At 43.8% G+C, this 16,595-nt stretch overlaps 1 protein-coding gene across 4 annotated transcripts in view; it reads left to right on the plus strand.

The window, feature by feature from the left end:
• Positions 1-2,336: 2,336 nt before the first annotated feature.
• RHBDD1 (rhomboid domain containing 1) overlaps positions 2,337-16,595 on the plus strand; it is a 41,635-nt gene continuing 27,376 nt past the window's right edge. The window contains exons 1-5 of one of the 4 annotated variants that reach the window (XM_053313229.1): positions 2,337-2,472; positions 4,056-4,525; positions 6,744-6,876; positions 14,700-14,788; positions 16,414-16,437. In XM_053313229.1, coding sequence (XP_053169204.1) covers positions 4,093-4,525; positions 6,744-6,876; positions 14,700-14,788; positions 16,414-16,437 — 679 coding nt within the window. In that variant the 5' untranslated portion in view covers positions 2,337-2,472; positions 4,056-4,092. Of the gene's footprint in view, positions 2,593-2,616; positions 3,118-4,055; positions 4,526-6,743; positions 6,877-14,699; positions 14,789-16,413; positions 16,438-16,595 lie in introns of those variants that run through there. The other 3 variants (XM_053313231.1, XM_053313228.1, XM_053313227.1) reach the window with 3 other exon arrangements.

Genomic DNA, 16,595 nt, shown 5'->3' on the forward strand with positions numbered 1-16,595 from the left:
GCACGCGCTCGGGACTTCCGGCCACTTCCGGCTGACGGGGGGAACGGGGCGGCAGGGAGGAACGCTGCCGCCCCGAGGGGCTTCAAATTCGGAGAGCACTGGCAGGGGAAACGCGGCGGGGGGTGAGTACACTCTCCCCCGCCCTTAAAGCCCTACCCCCGCCGGCGCCAAATCTGCCCCCACACCCGAAATGTTTCGGCGGCCTTTTCAATGGCCGCCGAAACGTTTCAGGCACAAGCCTATTAGTAAGGTAAGAATTATAGTCTATAGGTGTTTTCTTTGTATGCATCTACCTATGTTGAATTTCTATAGAGAACAATTGAGTTAATCATTAACAAGGATTAACGCTGACTTCTTGCAACAGGAGAGGGGAGATCAGCCTCTGGCCACTTCCACAGACATTATCTGGTAGTGAGTCACATTTTAGCATTTGGATTGTTCGGGCCTGACTTGTGTGCTTCCTTGAGTTCCCATTTCACAATACAATGCTGGATCGCCTCTTCCCTCACAGACCAGTTGAGATCTGGGGTGTCAATTCACCCTGAGCCCAGGCATTAATTGAACTCTTAATATAAAATGAAATCAGACACAGGCCTGTATTCCACATACTTCTGGGTTGGTACCTTTTAAGTCTAAGGCTGGGGTACATGGGCCCCAACACTATAACACACATAGCTTTTACACCTTGAAAATATAATAATAATAATAATTTATTATTTATTCAATTTCTATACCACCCTTCCAAAAATGGCTCAGGGCGGTTTACACAGAGAAATAACAAATAACAAATAAGATGTCTCCCTGTCCCCAAAGTGCTCACAATCTAAAAAGAGACAAGACAGACATCAGCAACAGTCACTGGAAGTACTGTGCTGGGGGTGGATAGGGCCAGTTATTCTCCCCCTGTTAAATAAAGAGAATCACCATGTTAAAAGGTGCTCCTTTGCCAAGTTAGCAGGGGATAATGAGCTTCTTCCTAGCCTAACAGTGCATTTATTTAAAAGTAAGTCCCACTATGTTCAATGAGCCTTACTTCTAGGTAAGTGTGCATAATAGAATTGTAGTTTGTGTCTTACTGGTGCTTCTGGTCTGTATTTATTTATTTAATTTACATTTATATCCCGCTCTTCCTCCAAAGAGCCCAGAGCAGTGTACTGCATACTTAAATTTCTCCTCACAACAACCTTGTGAAGTAGGTTAGGCTGAAAGAGAAGTGACTGGCCCAGTCACCCAGCAAGTATCATGGCGGAATGGGGATTTGAACTCCGGTCTTCCCAGTCCTAGTCCAGCACTCTAGCCACTACCAAGGAGTATTTAGCAATAACTTCTGCCAATATTTGTTTTTTTTCTTCCAATTCTTGCATAATACAAAGCACACCAGTCTCTAGGCAATGCTGAGGTTTCTGGCATTCTCCTATACTTATAGTCCTATTCAGACATTATGTTATACAAGTGTACAGAAGGACCTGTGTTCATCTTAAAAGTTAACCTGGGTACATGCCCCTCAAATACATGATACAAATAGGAAGTGTACTACTGTACCTCCATTCAACATGTGAATAACTGTGCCTGTGTACACTGTAAACTTGTATGAGTGTTGAACATAACATGTGAATAGGGCTTATGAGTTACAGGGTGGGCTGCATTAGGAAATCTCAGTACATCACTGTACTGTACATCACTCTCTCCCTTATATCATCACTGTGCATATACTGGTATGCATGAACCATGGGGTCTTCTTGCATAAAGGGTCATAAATGCAGACATCAGCATCTTTCATGGCTCATGTGCCCCCAACAAAAAATTATTCATTTATCATTCTACACTTTTCATTTTTAAAATCACATGAAAGGAATTACTATTACGACGAATTAAAGTAGAATTTGAAGTACATCACGAAGGCATCTTATTAAATAACACAGCATAATGTAGAGCATTAAAAGCCTCTTGAAACAAAGAGGTTTTCAATTTCTGTTTGAAAACAACGGAAGAGCAAGAAGCCAGCTCGACTTTTCTAGACCGGGAATTCCCACAGGCACGGCCAATCAAAAACCCTTCCCTTGGATGAACTGCCGTTTGCCGGCAAAAGTTAGCCTGGACAGATCCCAGATCCAGACCCTAGCTCCTGCTTCCTTTAACGAATTATTTTTGACAAACCCCCACCTCGAAAGAAAAAAAATGGAGTCATACATTGGTGAATGAATTACAAGACAACGCCGCAAAAACAAACACGTTGCGCTTGCCTATTCCACCCACTTCGGCATACTGCGCGGCGCCTTGCGCTGCCTCGGCTATAAATAGCACGGCGCACGTGGCTGCTTGAGTCTCTCTTGTACTCGCGAGACATCCGGGTTCTGAAGGGTCCGTCCTACCTTCTGTCGCGTCATTACAGCAGCGCGCGAAGGAGACCCAGGAACTGCGCAGCGCAGCTGGGGGTGGGGCGAAGGACTGACGGACGGGGCAGGTGGACGGGTCTGTTTTGTACTCCAGTTGCCCGCATAACATTTTTTTCCTCACCTGTTCTTAACTCCAGGTCGCCTATATTCATATTCTGTCTCTTGGGAGTGTTTGCTAAATTAGCCCCGATTCTGAGTAAGATAGAGTTGGCTCTAGTCCATCTTTTCTAGTGCTTAGACACTTGGGTGTCTCTTTTTTCCATTTCTTCTGCTTGGTAATTTTCTTCACACGCTGCTCTTCCGCTTGCAAACGGTCTTGTTTTGCCGAAGGAAGGAAGGAGTACTGTCCGGTTTAAACATACATCTTTTAAAAAAGCTTTCATTAGCGTGGGGCAAAACAGTCAAATTCCTAGAATGTGTAGCTACAAACATTTATATTGTGTAGGTGACAAAAAATGTAGGCATGTGGCAGTCTTGCATTAAAGACAAATACCCGCTTCAAGATTATTCTGTAAATCTGTATAGTTTGAAAGCTGTGGCATGTTCAGGAAATCATTCGAAGAAACAGAATAAATCCTTCATTGTCTAGAGCTTCCATCAACCTTTTAATAAACAAAGCAGAGGTTGGAGAAAGAATGTTTTAAGTAGCTGTGTTTGAAATGCATTGCATTCCAAAAACTCCAGAGAGGTGTTCTAGAAGAATGGCTTTGCTTTCTTTCCAGTACGTGTTTTGTTACAAAGACTAACAATGCCTTACATACTAGCATCTGTATTAAAGTCCCAATGCTGGATTATTTGGAGAAGCTTGGGGAGGAGTGCATAACCCTTTTCTCATGTAGCTTCTCTGCTCCAAATTGTTCCCCAAGCTGACTTCCTATCCTGAAAGGGTCAAAAAATGTTTATGTGCCATGTTTTGTACCCAGTGGTGGGGAAGCAAATTGGGGACAGGCCAGCTTGGAATGGAGAAACAGCTGACAGGATAAGTTCCCCTGCTTTTCTGCTCCCAATCCTCCAAGTGTTTTTCTTTCTTTTTTTAATGAACAAAACAACTCCTCCCACACTAACACATAAAGTGTAAATTTGCATGTAATGTGGAGATGGCCCCGATAAGTGGCATTTCTGTGATGCTAAAAGTATTAGGCCTCTAATAGTAGTAAATTGCTCTAGCCCCCATTGATTTCAGTGGCACATAAAGCAAGTTTGTAGGTTAATGTGGTTCCCAGTCTTATTTGTGTTTACCTGAATGCAAGTCCCACAGGGTTCAGAGTAAGTGATGTGCATAGAACTGCAGTCTCAGGAAGAAGGTGTGATGGTTTAATTTGGATTATTATTCATATTAGTCAATTTGTATTGTAATAAAAAATAATTAACAAATAGCAGTGGCCATCAAGAAGGGCTTTTCATTTTCATTTGTTTTCTGGAATAAAAGGTATTGGGTTTTTCCACATAATTGCAAATGCCACCACTGTATATATGTGGTGGATTGTTAAAATTCCATTTTGCTTTGCTATGAGTGTAGAAAGGAAAACCTATGGAATAAGAAGCACTATCCATTTTGTGTTTTGTTATTGACATTAGTGTGCTGAAAATTTTATTATAGTTATGAGCATATTAGTTGTTTTTCTGTATTTTTAAAATGTGCCTCTTTCTGGATTTCAGCCAGAAGTTACATTTTCTTGAAATAAAAGTAGCAACTATGCGGCGAAGACAGAAAGGATTAAATGCTGGACTACTTCTACTACTTTCCCAAGTTCATCAAGTTGGGTTTAGTAACATTCCCCCAGTCACACTTGCAACATTGGCAGTGAATGTTTTTCTCTTCTTACAACCCCTGAAACGACTGGACAGAGCATGCATCAGTGTTGACGAGGCTCTTTACAAGAGAGATTGGCATCGATTATACCTTTCACCGTTTCATCATGCAGATGATTGGCATCTGTATTTTAATATGGTCTCCCTGCTTTGGAAAGGACTGAAGCTGGAGAGAAGACTTGGAAGTGTGTGGTTTGGATATATAATTATGTTGTTTTCACTGCTGGTTGGAGTTGTATATATGATTTTGGAACTTGCACTTGCAGAACTTCTGGATGATCCTAGATACAAATACAGCTGTGCTGTAGGTTTTTCAGGTAAAAGACTCTGTTTCTCTTATCTTTTAATTGGAAATGGTGGTTTTTACTGAAGAGATGCAACAATGCCGTTTGGAGAAGATGAAATTAAAATCATGTTCAGGAAGGACATGATGAGCACAGGGTACTTTTGAACACCTTAATTTCTAAAGAGATGATGTCAGTGGTAAAACCATATATTTTAGTGGAGATTATTAATAATAATAATAATAATAATAATAATAATAATTCAATTTCTATACTGCCCTTCCAAAAATGGCTTAGGGTGGTTTACACAGAGAAATAATAAATAAATAAGATGGAACCCTGTCCCCAAAGGGCTCACAATCTAAAAGAAACATAAGATAGACACCAGCAACAGTCACTGGAGGTACTGTGCTGGGGGTGGATAGAGCCAGTTACTCTCCCTCTGCTAAATAAAGAGAATCACCACGGTAAAAAGTGCCTCTTTTGCCCAGTTAACAGGGGTAACTAATAGTACTTATTAAGTAATAGTACTTAATTTGTTTTTAGTAGGTGACGATGTGCTTAGTTTTTCAGAATATCAGCTACTGGGCGACATAAACAGGTTTTCTTACTCTGGAACAAGAACTCTTATTCCAGAGTAAGGCAACTTTACATAAGAGTCCTTGTTCCAGGGTAAGAAAACCTGTGTGTGTTGCTCAGTAGCTGAAATTCTGACAAACAAAGCATGTGTGTAAAGAGGCTCTGCAGGGATGCCCTGGAAGCTCACATGCAACTCCAATCCTCCTGTACACATGCTGTTGCACAAGAGGGCTAAGATATGAGTGCTGCTCAAGCCATGCTGCTCAGTGACATGTTGAGGTCTTTCATGTAACCTCGCTGGGCGGGGGAGGGAGGGTGGGCGGGCTGTGGGCAAGTCCGGAGTTCTGAACTGCTGCCATTCTCCCCTCCGCTGCACCACACATCCACACAAGCAGTGTTGCAGTGGAGGGAAATGCTGGGAGTGGGAGGACTTTCCCCTCCCACCTCCCAGGGTGCCTTGGGACACAAGCATAGTGGCTGTTTTTGTTAGAGTAGCCATTGCACTTTGCATGGCTGCTCCTCTCTCCTGGCTTGTTGCTTGAAATGGCAGCAGGGTGAGGTTGCCCAGATGATTGCTAAATGTCAGGTTAAAAAGTGGGGCTTGTCACAGGGGCAGGGCTGGGAATGACCTCGCTCCCGGCAGCCTAACCCAGGCTGCCGTAGCCTGGGTTAGGCTGTATGTCTGAGTACCCTTGTTATCCTATATTATGCAGTTCTTCTGGATCATGAGCAGTACTCAGAAGGCTTAGCTAGGGTTGCCAACATTGCATTCGCCAAAATTAGGACACTGGGGCAAGGGGGGCCACCTAGGGGTGGGACTTGGCCCTAGGTGGCAAGGGCGCAGGCAGGCTACTTGGAGCCAGCTGCCGCCAGGCACACTTACCTGGTGGTGGTGGTGGGTGGCTGCCGCTGCGGTGAGAGCTCCACCTGCCTCCCAAACTATGGCAGGTGAAGTTGGGGCTGGCGCACTGGAGACAGGCGTACGCTTGTGCAGAGGCCTGAAATCAGGCTGATCTGCCTCATTTGGGAGGAAGGTGGGTCTGGATGAGGAGCTCTTTTGCCGCCTTCTCTCCCACCTGTCTCCAGCCCGCCAGCCCTGACTTCATCTGTCATAGTTTGGGAGGCGGGCAGAGCTCTTAGCACCGAATTTTTTTTTTTTTTTTAAGGTCAAAGTTTTTAAAAAGTCAAAAAGTGGAAGAAATTGACAAGCATTTCCCTGCAGGACACAGGGACATCCCACGCAATGAGGGACAATTGGCAACCCTAGTCTTAGCCCTCTGGCTCAGCAGCACTTACCTAGGAGCCCTGGGGGCTCCCAGATCATCCTCGCAGAGACTCCTTATGCATACTCTTTGTCAGGATCTCAGCCACTAAGTTGAAATTATTTCAAGTAAGAGATAGATTTCAAATGGTACCAAAATGTTTTTTTTAAAAAAAGCTGGATATTCATATTTCTCTGCCACTGTAAACTGCATAGGAACAAATAGTCTTGTGGTAAGTTGTTGACAGGAAAATACTAGACTGACTTTTTTGTCCTACTTGGCAAGAAAACAAGATGGATAATTCATAACAGCCTAATAAGACTGGCACAGCCTCTATTTGTAGTCCTTTGCTTTTCATACTACCTATTAAAATGGGCCTGTTGTGACTCTTCTGCTTTATTTTGATTTAGGAGTACTGTTTGCTTTGAAAGTTCTTAACAACCATTATCACCCAGGAGGGACCAGCAACATCATGGGAATTAATGTGTCCAACAGATACGCTTGCTGGTTGGAACTTGTAGCAATTCATCTGTTAAATCCAGGGTAAGTGTGCCAAAAGTAATTTAAAATCTTGATCTGAAATCCCTTGTCTGACTCCTACATTTTTGTGCTGGCTTCTAAATAAAAAAAATAAAAAGGTCAAGGCCTGCTTTTAAATGTTATAAGTATACTAAGTAATAATTATAGATCTATGAGGTGATAGAGCTTAACCTGTAAAATTATATACTTCTATGGATCTTGGTGTCGGGGTGGATTGGGAGGGACCAGGAGGAAGCAGTTACCAAGCTGTCCCATTTAAATGTTTCTCTTGAAGCTTTAGTACCCACAAAAAAACCTCTTGTAGTGTCTGCCCCCTTTGTCTGTCTTTTAACTTTCTCTACACAGGCAAACAGGGTAGTAAACTTCTTGCTTTCCTATAGAAGGGTGAAAAAGGTTTCACAACTTGTTGAAGTGGTGCACGGGTGCACACACACACACAATATAGGATTAGACTTTTAATTAATTTTTAAAAATCCTGCTCTGAACACTAACTTCTGGAACCTGCTAAGTGAGCTGTGCTACCTTTCAAAGTGCTGATTCTCTTGTATTTAGCCAGGAGAGAGCAACTGACCCTATCCACCCCCAGCACAGTGTTTCTCCAGTGCTTGTTGTGGATGTCTGTCTTATGTTTCTTTTAAGATTATGAGCTCTTCTGGGAGAGAGAACCATCTTATTTATGATTTATTTTTCCATGTAAACCATTTTTAGAACTTTTGCTGAAAAGAGGTATATAAATATACCTCCTTTTTGCCTGCTGTGGTTTTCCTCTTCATTTTTTCCAGAATGCTTCTGATAAACCTGTTTCTTCTGTTATAGCCAGAGCACTCTATTTCCTAACTGTGAATTGGCTATCTCTTGCTCTCATGCTTTAGACTCAACCTTCAAGTCCTTACTAAAGCGGCTTGCTTCTCTGCTGAACCTTGTCTCCCCTTTCTCACCTGCTCAGACTCCTCACTATCAGCCCCATTCTTCTCTTCCTTCTCTGATCTCCAAACCCTGTCTCTTGAATATAGCCGGGTAAACTTTAGAGGTCTAAACTAAGATTCTGTTAAAAGTTACACTGAGTTTGCTTCAGTGCACATCCAAGGGTGGCGAGGGGTTCCTTTAAGAGGAAGTGGGAAGGTTCTACCTGCCCATCCTACAAACCCCCACTGTCCCGCGCCACCCTGCCTCGGCATTGTCCACATGGAAAGACCTCCTGCAAGTGGCAGCTTGTGCCGCTTGCCCCTTTAAAATGCCACACTGCGGTGGTAGGATGTGTCTCCCAGCATCCCCCATGTGGCATCAGCATGCAAATGGCGTTAGCGCCATTTGTGGGGGATCGATGCCATTTGCAGGGCCAGCATGTTGTTGCTGGCCCTGCAAATGGCGTTGATGTCCTGCGAGGGATACTGGGAGGTGCATTCCATCGCTGTGGCATGGCGTTTTAAAGGGGCAAGCAACACAGGCTGCTGCTTGCAGGGGGTATGTCCGTGTGAACAGCTGTGGGGCAGCGGCGGCGGCTTGGAGGATGGGTGGGTAGGACCTTCCCACCTCCTCTTAAGGGAACCCCTCACTCCATGCTGAAACGCTTTGGGCTCATCCCCTACTTGCAAACTATAGATAATGTGTGGTTTATTGCTCATTTTTAAATACATTTTCTGAGCGACCACATGCATAGTCTCATAACCAGTGTTCTCTCTAATTTTTTTCATCTGTGTGTGGAATGAGTTTTGTTCTGGGTGGCAGTAGCTAGGCTGCCTGTGCGCATGTGCATTCAGAGAGGGGCCTTCCTGATTCAACCTGAGTGGGATCTAAAATTAACTGAGCAGACACCAGAAAACTTGTGAACACACACACCTTAGAGGGAACACTGCTCATAACCCACAGTTTCTTGTTTTGCTTCATAATGATAGGAAAAATTTCATTCTGAAGTAGTAACTATTTTGAGTGTGTGGGGTGTATGCAATTTAAGTGAATGAACTGCTCTGTCTTTAGAATACATGTGCATGTACAACTGAAAAGCATCTTAACATTTTCAGTTATATAGTAAATATATAGAATTATAGGGCATTTGCAGGGCTGCAACGCTGTTTGGAAATATTTAGGAGCCAGCTGGGAGGGAGAGATGGAAGATTAATATCTGAATGGATCAGTGAGATATGAAATCTTGTTCTCACTGATGCCTTCTGATCTTTCTCCTGCCTCCACCAGGGCTGTGGCTAGACGTGTTTTCACTATATCTTTTTGTAAGGAGATTGAAATATTCAGTGTCATTCACACAAGCGAAAACAGTGTTGTACCCAGATTAGGGAGCTGTGTGTGCTCCCAGTTTTCAGTTGTGTGGGTGCAAACTAGGCAGGAGTAAAAGCTACCCAGCTCTTCCTCCTGCCTTGCTTCCACACAGTCACTTCTTCCTCCTCCTGCCTAGTGGTTTGCACCCACACAACCAAAAAATGGGAGCACACACAGCTCCCAAACCTGGGTAGAACACTGTATTCGCTTGTGTGAATGACTTCTTTATTTTAGACCTGTTGGCAGTAATTCCAGCCTGTGTACTGTAAGGCTGGATTGCACTAATTTGCATTAGATCTGTCTTTGGTGGCTGTATAGAAGCCTCAACTGATGCAGGACACGGTCAGCCTCCTGAGTGGGGTAGTTTGTTGACAATGACATGTTAGAATGTGTTCTGGCAAGTGCAAGCTCTCTAGGATTATTATCAGTGTTCCCTCTAACAGGGATTCCCAGATGTTGTTGACTGCAACTCCCATAATCCCCAGCCAAAGGCCATTGTAGCTGGGGATGCTTGGAGTTGTAGTGAACAACATCTGGAAATCCCTGTTAGAAGAAACAGTGGTTATAATATAAAACGATAAGTGGCTTGGACCGTACATACCTGAGAGGCCCTTACGTCCTCAGTGCACTGCCACAATCTCTAAGATTGACCACAAGGTCCTTCTGCAAGTTTTATCTGTGTGCCAGCTCCACTTAATGAGCCATGAGAGACATTATCGGTGGCTACACCCAAATTGAAGCACCTCATGGTGCAGCGGGGAAATGACTTGCTTAGCAAGCCAGAGGTTGCCAGTTCAAATCCCCACTGATATGTTTCCTATATTGGGCAGCAGCGATATAGGAAGATGCTGAAAGGCATCATCTCATACTGCACAAGAGATGACAGTGGTAAACCCCTCCTGTATTCTACCAAAGACAACCACAGGGCTCTGTGGGTGCCAGGAGTCAACGTTGACTCGACGTACGCTTGAAGGAGTAAAGGTAGTAAAGCCTGGTAACTGGTTGAAGGATGGGAAACAAGGTAGGAATAAATGGACAGTTTTTACAATGGAGAGAAGTAAGAAGATCCCTGGGGATCTGTACTGTGACCAGTGCTCTTTAACTTGTTCATACGTGAGCTAGAAGTTAGGGTAAGCAGCAAAGTGGCCAAATTTGCAGATGACAATAAAATATGTAGGGTAGGGAAATCCACAACAGATTGTGAGGAGTTCCGAAAGGATCGCACCTGAGTGGGTGAGAAAATGGCAGATGCGAATCAATGTTGGCAAGTGTAAAATGATGCACATTGGAGCAAAAAAACCCCAGCTTCACATATACACTGATGGGGTCTGAGAGGTCGGTGACTGATCAGGAGAGAGATCTTGGGGTCATGGTAGACAGCTCATTCATAGTGTTGTCTCAGTGCATGGCAGCTGTGAAAAAGGCAAATTCCATGTGAGGTATCATTGGGAAGGGGATTGAAAATAAAAATGCTAACATTATAATGTCCTTATACAAATCTATGGTGCTGCCCCATTTGGAATGCTGCATACAGTTCTGGTGGGCTTCTTAGAGGCACCTGGTGGGTCACTGTGTGAAATAGGATGCTGGATAGCATCCTGTCTAGGATGCTAGATAGGCCTTGGGCCTGATCCAGAAGGCTGCTGTTATATTAGGCACAAAATAGCAATTTTCTTGGTGTCCTATAGGGTTCCACCCTTTCCAAGCTTTCAATTGTGACCAGAGAAAAGTTCAAACACATCTAGAATGATGTTAAACATAGAGCCAGTGGCTTAATGTCTGCTTTTAGACAAGCTTGGCTGCTAACTTCTTATTCAGAGCTTCAGATTTATTACAAAAGAAGCTTAAATAGAGAAAGCTTCTTAATAAGAAGAAACAATAGAGGTTTTCTGTGCAGAGCAGCTTTAAATCAACTGTTGTTTCATGTGTAGTTGCTTAATTTGTCTAATTTGCATTCAAATACTTGCTCATCATTGTTACACTTACAGCACTGTGTTTTCTAAAGTTTTAATTTAGCAATGAAGAACATAAACTTCGCAATCGCCTGTATCTACTGTGGCTTTATTTCTCACCCAGCCACTGACCCTTGCCAAAAAAACAAACACTCTTCTGATATGCAAGATCAACACTGCTTTCCTCTTGGTTAGGAGACTGGTGGGTTTTCTCACTATGAGTGTGCTTAGTCCTATCCTTTCCTCTCTGTTTTAAATTCACTTTATCTTCTGTGTCTCAGCAGAAAGAGATTTATGTTTAGTGAGGGGGCAGGGGAAGCAACTGTCCCTATCCAACTCCAGCACAGCTCTCCAGTGGTTGTTGCTGGTGCCTACCTTGTATTTCTCTTTTGACTGTGAACCCGTTACTTACCATTTATTTTCAGCCTACTTTCCAGTAGGCTTATGAGATCACCCGGCATTCTGAGTGTGTGTCCATGTGTCCCCCTCTATCAACTTCGCAACACCTGGACCAATATGAACCAAATCAGGTACAATTGTAGGGACACATAGGGACACCTCAATGGTGTAGTTTGTGATGTCATCCACCCCAATCCAAGATGGCAGACGCATAAATGTTTGAGGCGCAAGTGGGCTAACTTGTGAACCGCTTAACCTATTTGAACCAAATATGCTACAGCTATAGGGACACGTAGGGATGCCCAAATGGTATGGTGTGTGATGATATTATCCACTCCAATTCAAGATGGCAGCCACGTGAACACCTGAGGCACAAGCGGGGTTATTTGTGGCCTTTCTAACCCATTTGAACCAAATTGGTTACAGTTGCAGTGAATGACACATAGGGACACCTTAATTGTGTAGTTTGTGATGTCATCCACCCCAATCCATGATGGCAGACACATAAACCTTGGAGTTGCAGGTGGGCTAACTTGTGAAACTTAACCTATTTGAACCAAATCTGCTACAGCTGTAGGGACTAGTGGTGTGCACGAACCGGTCCAGAGGCCATGTTAGAGGCCTCCGAACCGGTTTGGAACCTGGCTGGTCCGGCGGTCCGGCACTGGGGGGGTCTAGCTTTAAGGGCGGGGTGGTAGTACTTACCCCTCCCGCCACTCTTCCCCCTCCAGCGCTGCTGTTAAAAGTGAAGTTTGGGGGGCGGCAGCATTCCTCCCTGCCACCCCTGCCCCCGTCGTTGCCTGGAAGTTGTTTAAAATACCAGGACGCATGCGGTGCGCATGCACCCATTGCTGCCGTGCGCGCACGCCACACACATCATATGCAGCGTGCGTGTGACGTGTGCAGTGCGCACGCACGGCAGCGATGGGCGCCCGCGTGCTGCAACGGCGCCCGCGTCCTGGTATTTTAAACAACTTCCAGGCAACGACGGGGGCAGGGGTGGCAGGGAGGAATGCTGCCGCCCCCCAAACTTCACTTTTAACTGCAGCACTGGAGGGGGAAGAGCGGTGGGAGGGGTAAGTACTACCCACCGCCCTTAAAGCTAGACCCCCCCAGTGCCGGACCGCACCTATGTGGTTCCGTGCACACCACTAGTAGGGACACACAGGGACACCTCAACGGTGTAGATTGTGACAATGTCATCCAACCCAATTCAAGATGGCGGACACATAAACCTTTGAGGTGCAAGTGCAATAACATGTGGACAGTCTTAACTGAGTTGAACCAAGTTTTCTACAGCTGTATGGACACATAGAGATGTCCCAATGGTGTAGTTTGTGATGATGTTATCCGCCTTGACCAAAGATGGTGGATGTGTGAACTTTTGAGGCACAAGTTCACTAATTTGAGGACTGTCTAATCCATTTGAACCAAATTTGATACAGTTGTAGTGAGTGACACACAGGGACACCTCAATGGTATAGTTTGTAATGAGGTCATCCACCCTGATCCAAGATGGTGGATGCATGTACATTTGAGGTGCAAGAGATCTAACTTGTGAACCTTGATTTGAACCAAATTTAGTCCAGTTGTAGAGACAGTGAAAGGAAAGTAGGCCGTCTAGTTCTTACTAGAACAACTTGTTCTATTTAAACTGCTCTGAGAACTTTTGTTAAAGTGGTATAGAAATATTGGTAGTGGTTATAGTTGTAGGTTTAAGAAAATAGATGAGTAAGTGGTCACATTGTCACTCTTACAATAGATAAAGTGCTCACAGACTTTCTTGTTCTTAACTTACATCAGGACAAAAGTGCTTGAAGCTTTCCACAGGTAACTGATACAAAGCAAACAATGCATCCTCAAAATGAACACTTTCATCTTCTGTCCATCAGTAAGCAGATAAAATAAATGTGAAGAAAGAAAAGCACACATCCATAGCCACCATTTGTTCCTTCTAGCCCAGAGAAGAAAGCTAGGAATGTTCAGGAAGAAGCCTGTCAGATGCCCTGGAAAATGCAACTTTACATGGCACCTGAGTAATTGGCATGGACACTGTATGCCCTGGAATCTACATGTGCCAAAGTTCCTTGCCTCTAGGCTTCTGTTGCCTCACAATGGCAGGCAGGAGGAGAACTGGTCTTGTGGTAGCAAGCATGAATTGTCCCTTTTGTTAAGCAGGTTCTGCCATGGTTTGCATTTGAATGGGAGATGACATGTGAGAGTAAAGGTAAGGTAAAGTGTGCCATCGAGTCAGTGTCGACTCCTGGTGACCATAGAGCTCTGTGGTTGTCTTTGGTAGAATACAGGAGGGGTTTACCATTGCTATCTCATGTAGTGAGATGATGCTTTTCAGCATCTTCCTATATTGCTGCTGCCTGTACTGCAAGATATTTGGGGCCGCTCTGGGAAGAGCACCTGCATGCTTGCATGCAGAAGGTTCCACATTTCCCCCATTGCATCTCTAAGTTAAGGCTGAAAGAAACGCCTGCCTGCAGCCTTGAAGAAGCCACTGCCAGTCTGTGTAGACAGAACTGAGCTAGATGGACCAATGGCCTGACTCAGGGAGATGCCTAATACTATGTTCTTAGTGTGCACCTTGTTTTGATAACTTAAGACTACTGAGCTTGCAAAACTTAACATTTTTTCAGTGACATTCTTGCTAATAGCTTATTTTTAATTAGACATAACTAATAGTACTTTGTATTTGTGTTTAAGTGTTTTAAATGACGTATGTAATACATTTCAGTTTTCTGTGTGTTATGAAAATTCTTAACAATTTTGATACACCTATCATTGAGTGAGCCAGTTGGTCTAGAAGTTCTTACATCCGTGTTGATAGATAAATATTTGCACTGTTCCTCTTTCTTCTTAATTCCTTTGATTTTTTTCTTCATTGGCATCTAGAGAATGAATCCAGTCTTTGGATATTGTTGTGCAAGTTAATAAGCCAGAGGAGCCCTATTGGATCATAAATAATCCATAAAGGCTACGGTGTTCTTTTTCTGTTTCCCAAATTCTTTTGGACACTGGGATACATGTTGTTCCTCTTGGTTTGTAGTAAACTCTGCACAGCTTAAAATGCATCAAGTGGAACAAAGGCTGCAAACTGTGACTAATTGGTCTACAGTGGAATAATGAGGGTACAGAATGCATCTAATCATGAACAACACAACACCTCACAATGAGTTTCTTGCCTTTCAGGAGTTCTTTTGCTGGGCATCTGGCAGGTATCCTGGTTGGACTAATGTATACCATGGGACCTCTGAAGAGTATCATGAAAACATGTGCAGGTACAGAATCAGCCTGGTACTTACCAAGAACTCATGGTTCAGTTGAATTTAAAACTAAACATTAATTATAAGTTTGGACTTCATAATTTTCAAGCCACATTGATGTGGCTTTTCCATCCAATAATTTTGGTTTTACCTTTTTCTACACTTTATGTTCACATGAAAACTTACTACACACTTCTCTCCTTTAAAGCAAGGAGAGCAGGAACATGGCTGATTGTGTTTGAGAACATTGCCATAGTAGAGTCTTGTCATGGTGCTTATATCTTACAGAGGTCTTTAGAAAGCAGAGCAGATACTCTATCATTATCTCACTTAACATGACCATCTTTATAGGGAATGTATTCTTGAGTAGTGTGTGCAGACAGTTCAAACAGAGAGCCATGCATGCAGCTTTATGTTGCAGCAGTCAGTCCCTGCTCTGTCTTGCTCTCATACCCACATGCAATATGCTTACAAAGTGGAGTACAGAATCAAAGTAACAATCCATTTGAGCAATGACATTGACTCTGTTCCAAATGCAGCAACAATCATACACTTGTGCACTAATTTTTAATCTAGTTTTTCCATTTCCAGCCCAAGTGATCTTGTATTTCCTGTGACTCTGATAGCATACATGAATGGAATTGGGATGACCTTGTAATTTGTAATGTGTAGTATTCAACTTTATGAGCATATCACGTTTTCCTTGCATACCCCCCCCCCAAATCTTTATTACTGTAAAATCTAGGAGAAATGTAGGAGGAGTAGCTTAGTGTTTTTCATTGCATGGCTTGCAAAGAGCCCGCGGGTGGTCCCTGACTTAACTCTCCCCCCCTCCCACCACCACTGCTGATGGAGTGTGGCCCTTTCCCCGTGCCTTCTGCCACGTCTTTGGAGCAGTTGCAGCCTGCAAGAGTAGCAGTTGCGGCAGGGAAGACAGGAAGGTGACCGGTGAGCACTTACAGCACACACCCTCACCCCTGGGGCATGCACCACTGGAGGGGCCGCTGGGCCAAGCACAGGTCCACAGCAGAAGCCATGGGGAGGCGGGATGAGCATGTGCCAGCAGTACAGAATCAGTGAAGATAACTGCAACAGCTGTATACCAAGATGAAATTGCAACAGATAGACTTTTGAGGCCAAACTACACATTACATTATTAAACCCTCAGTTAGGACTGATGTGCTTCCCCCCACACACACACACCCTTGGTCCCATCTGAATTGAGATCTTGGTGTAGGTGAAAGAGACTTTTAACCACTGCCATGGTCCTGAGACGGTTTGTCTCTCTTCCATGCAACTGCTGTTTGCCTTGGGAGAGAATCTCCTGCTGCTGCCAGTTAGAGCTGTCCTTCCAGGAAAAACAGCTGTGGGGATGGGAGGAATCCACTTTGGGCCAATGGTAGAAACAAAGCCCACATTCTGCAGTCTCAATCTGGACTGGGCATGTTCTGCATGCTAGTTACAAAGGGGCAGAGAGCAGGCAAGGCAACCCTAATGACAGGCTTAATGTATTTTATAATTTGGCCCTTAGTTTAATCTGTTAAAATCAAACTTCTAAAAATGACCACATAATACTTTAAATGCTCAAGAATTGCATTATTTTTTTGCTAAATGTTTATCTCTCTTTACTGGCTTTTCAGGACAAAGAAACAGCTACAACTCAGGTAAATAACAATAATCTATTGTAAGAACTTCTCATTCTGCCTTTTTAATAGGAAAAAAGAGTTAAACAACTTCCAGCCTGTCTTCCCTGGAAGTCCTCTAATCTCAGATGAGTTTGGGCTGGTTGACCTTCCATCAGCATTAAGGGAAAGCCACTTCA

Source organism: Hemicordylus capensis, chromosome 3, assembly GCF_027244095.1.
Source record: "Hemicordylus capensis ecotype Gifberg chromosome 3, rHemCap1.1.pri, whole genome shotgun sequence".
Taxonomy (NCBI): Eukaryota; Metazoa; Chordata; class Lepidosauria; order Squamata; family Cordylidae; genus Hemicordylus; species Hemicordylus capensis.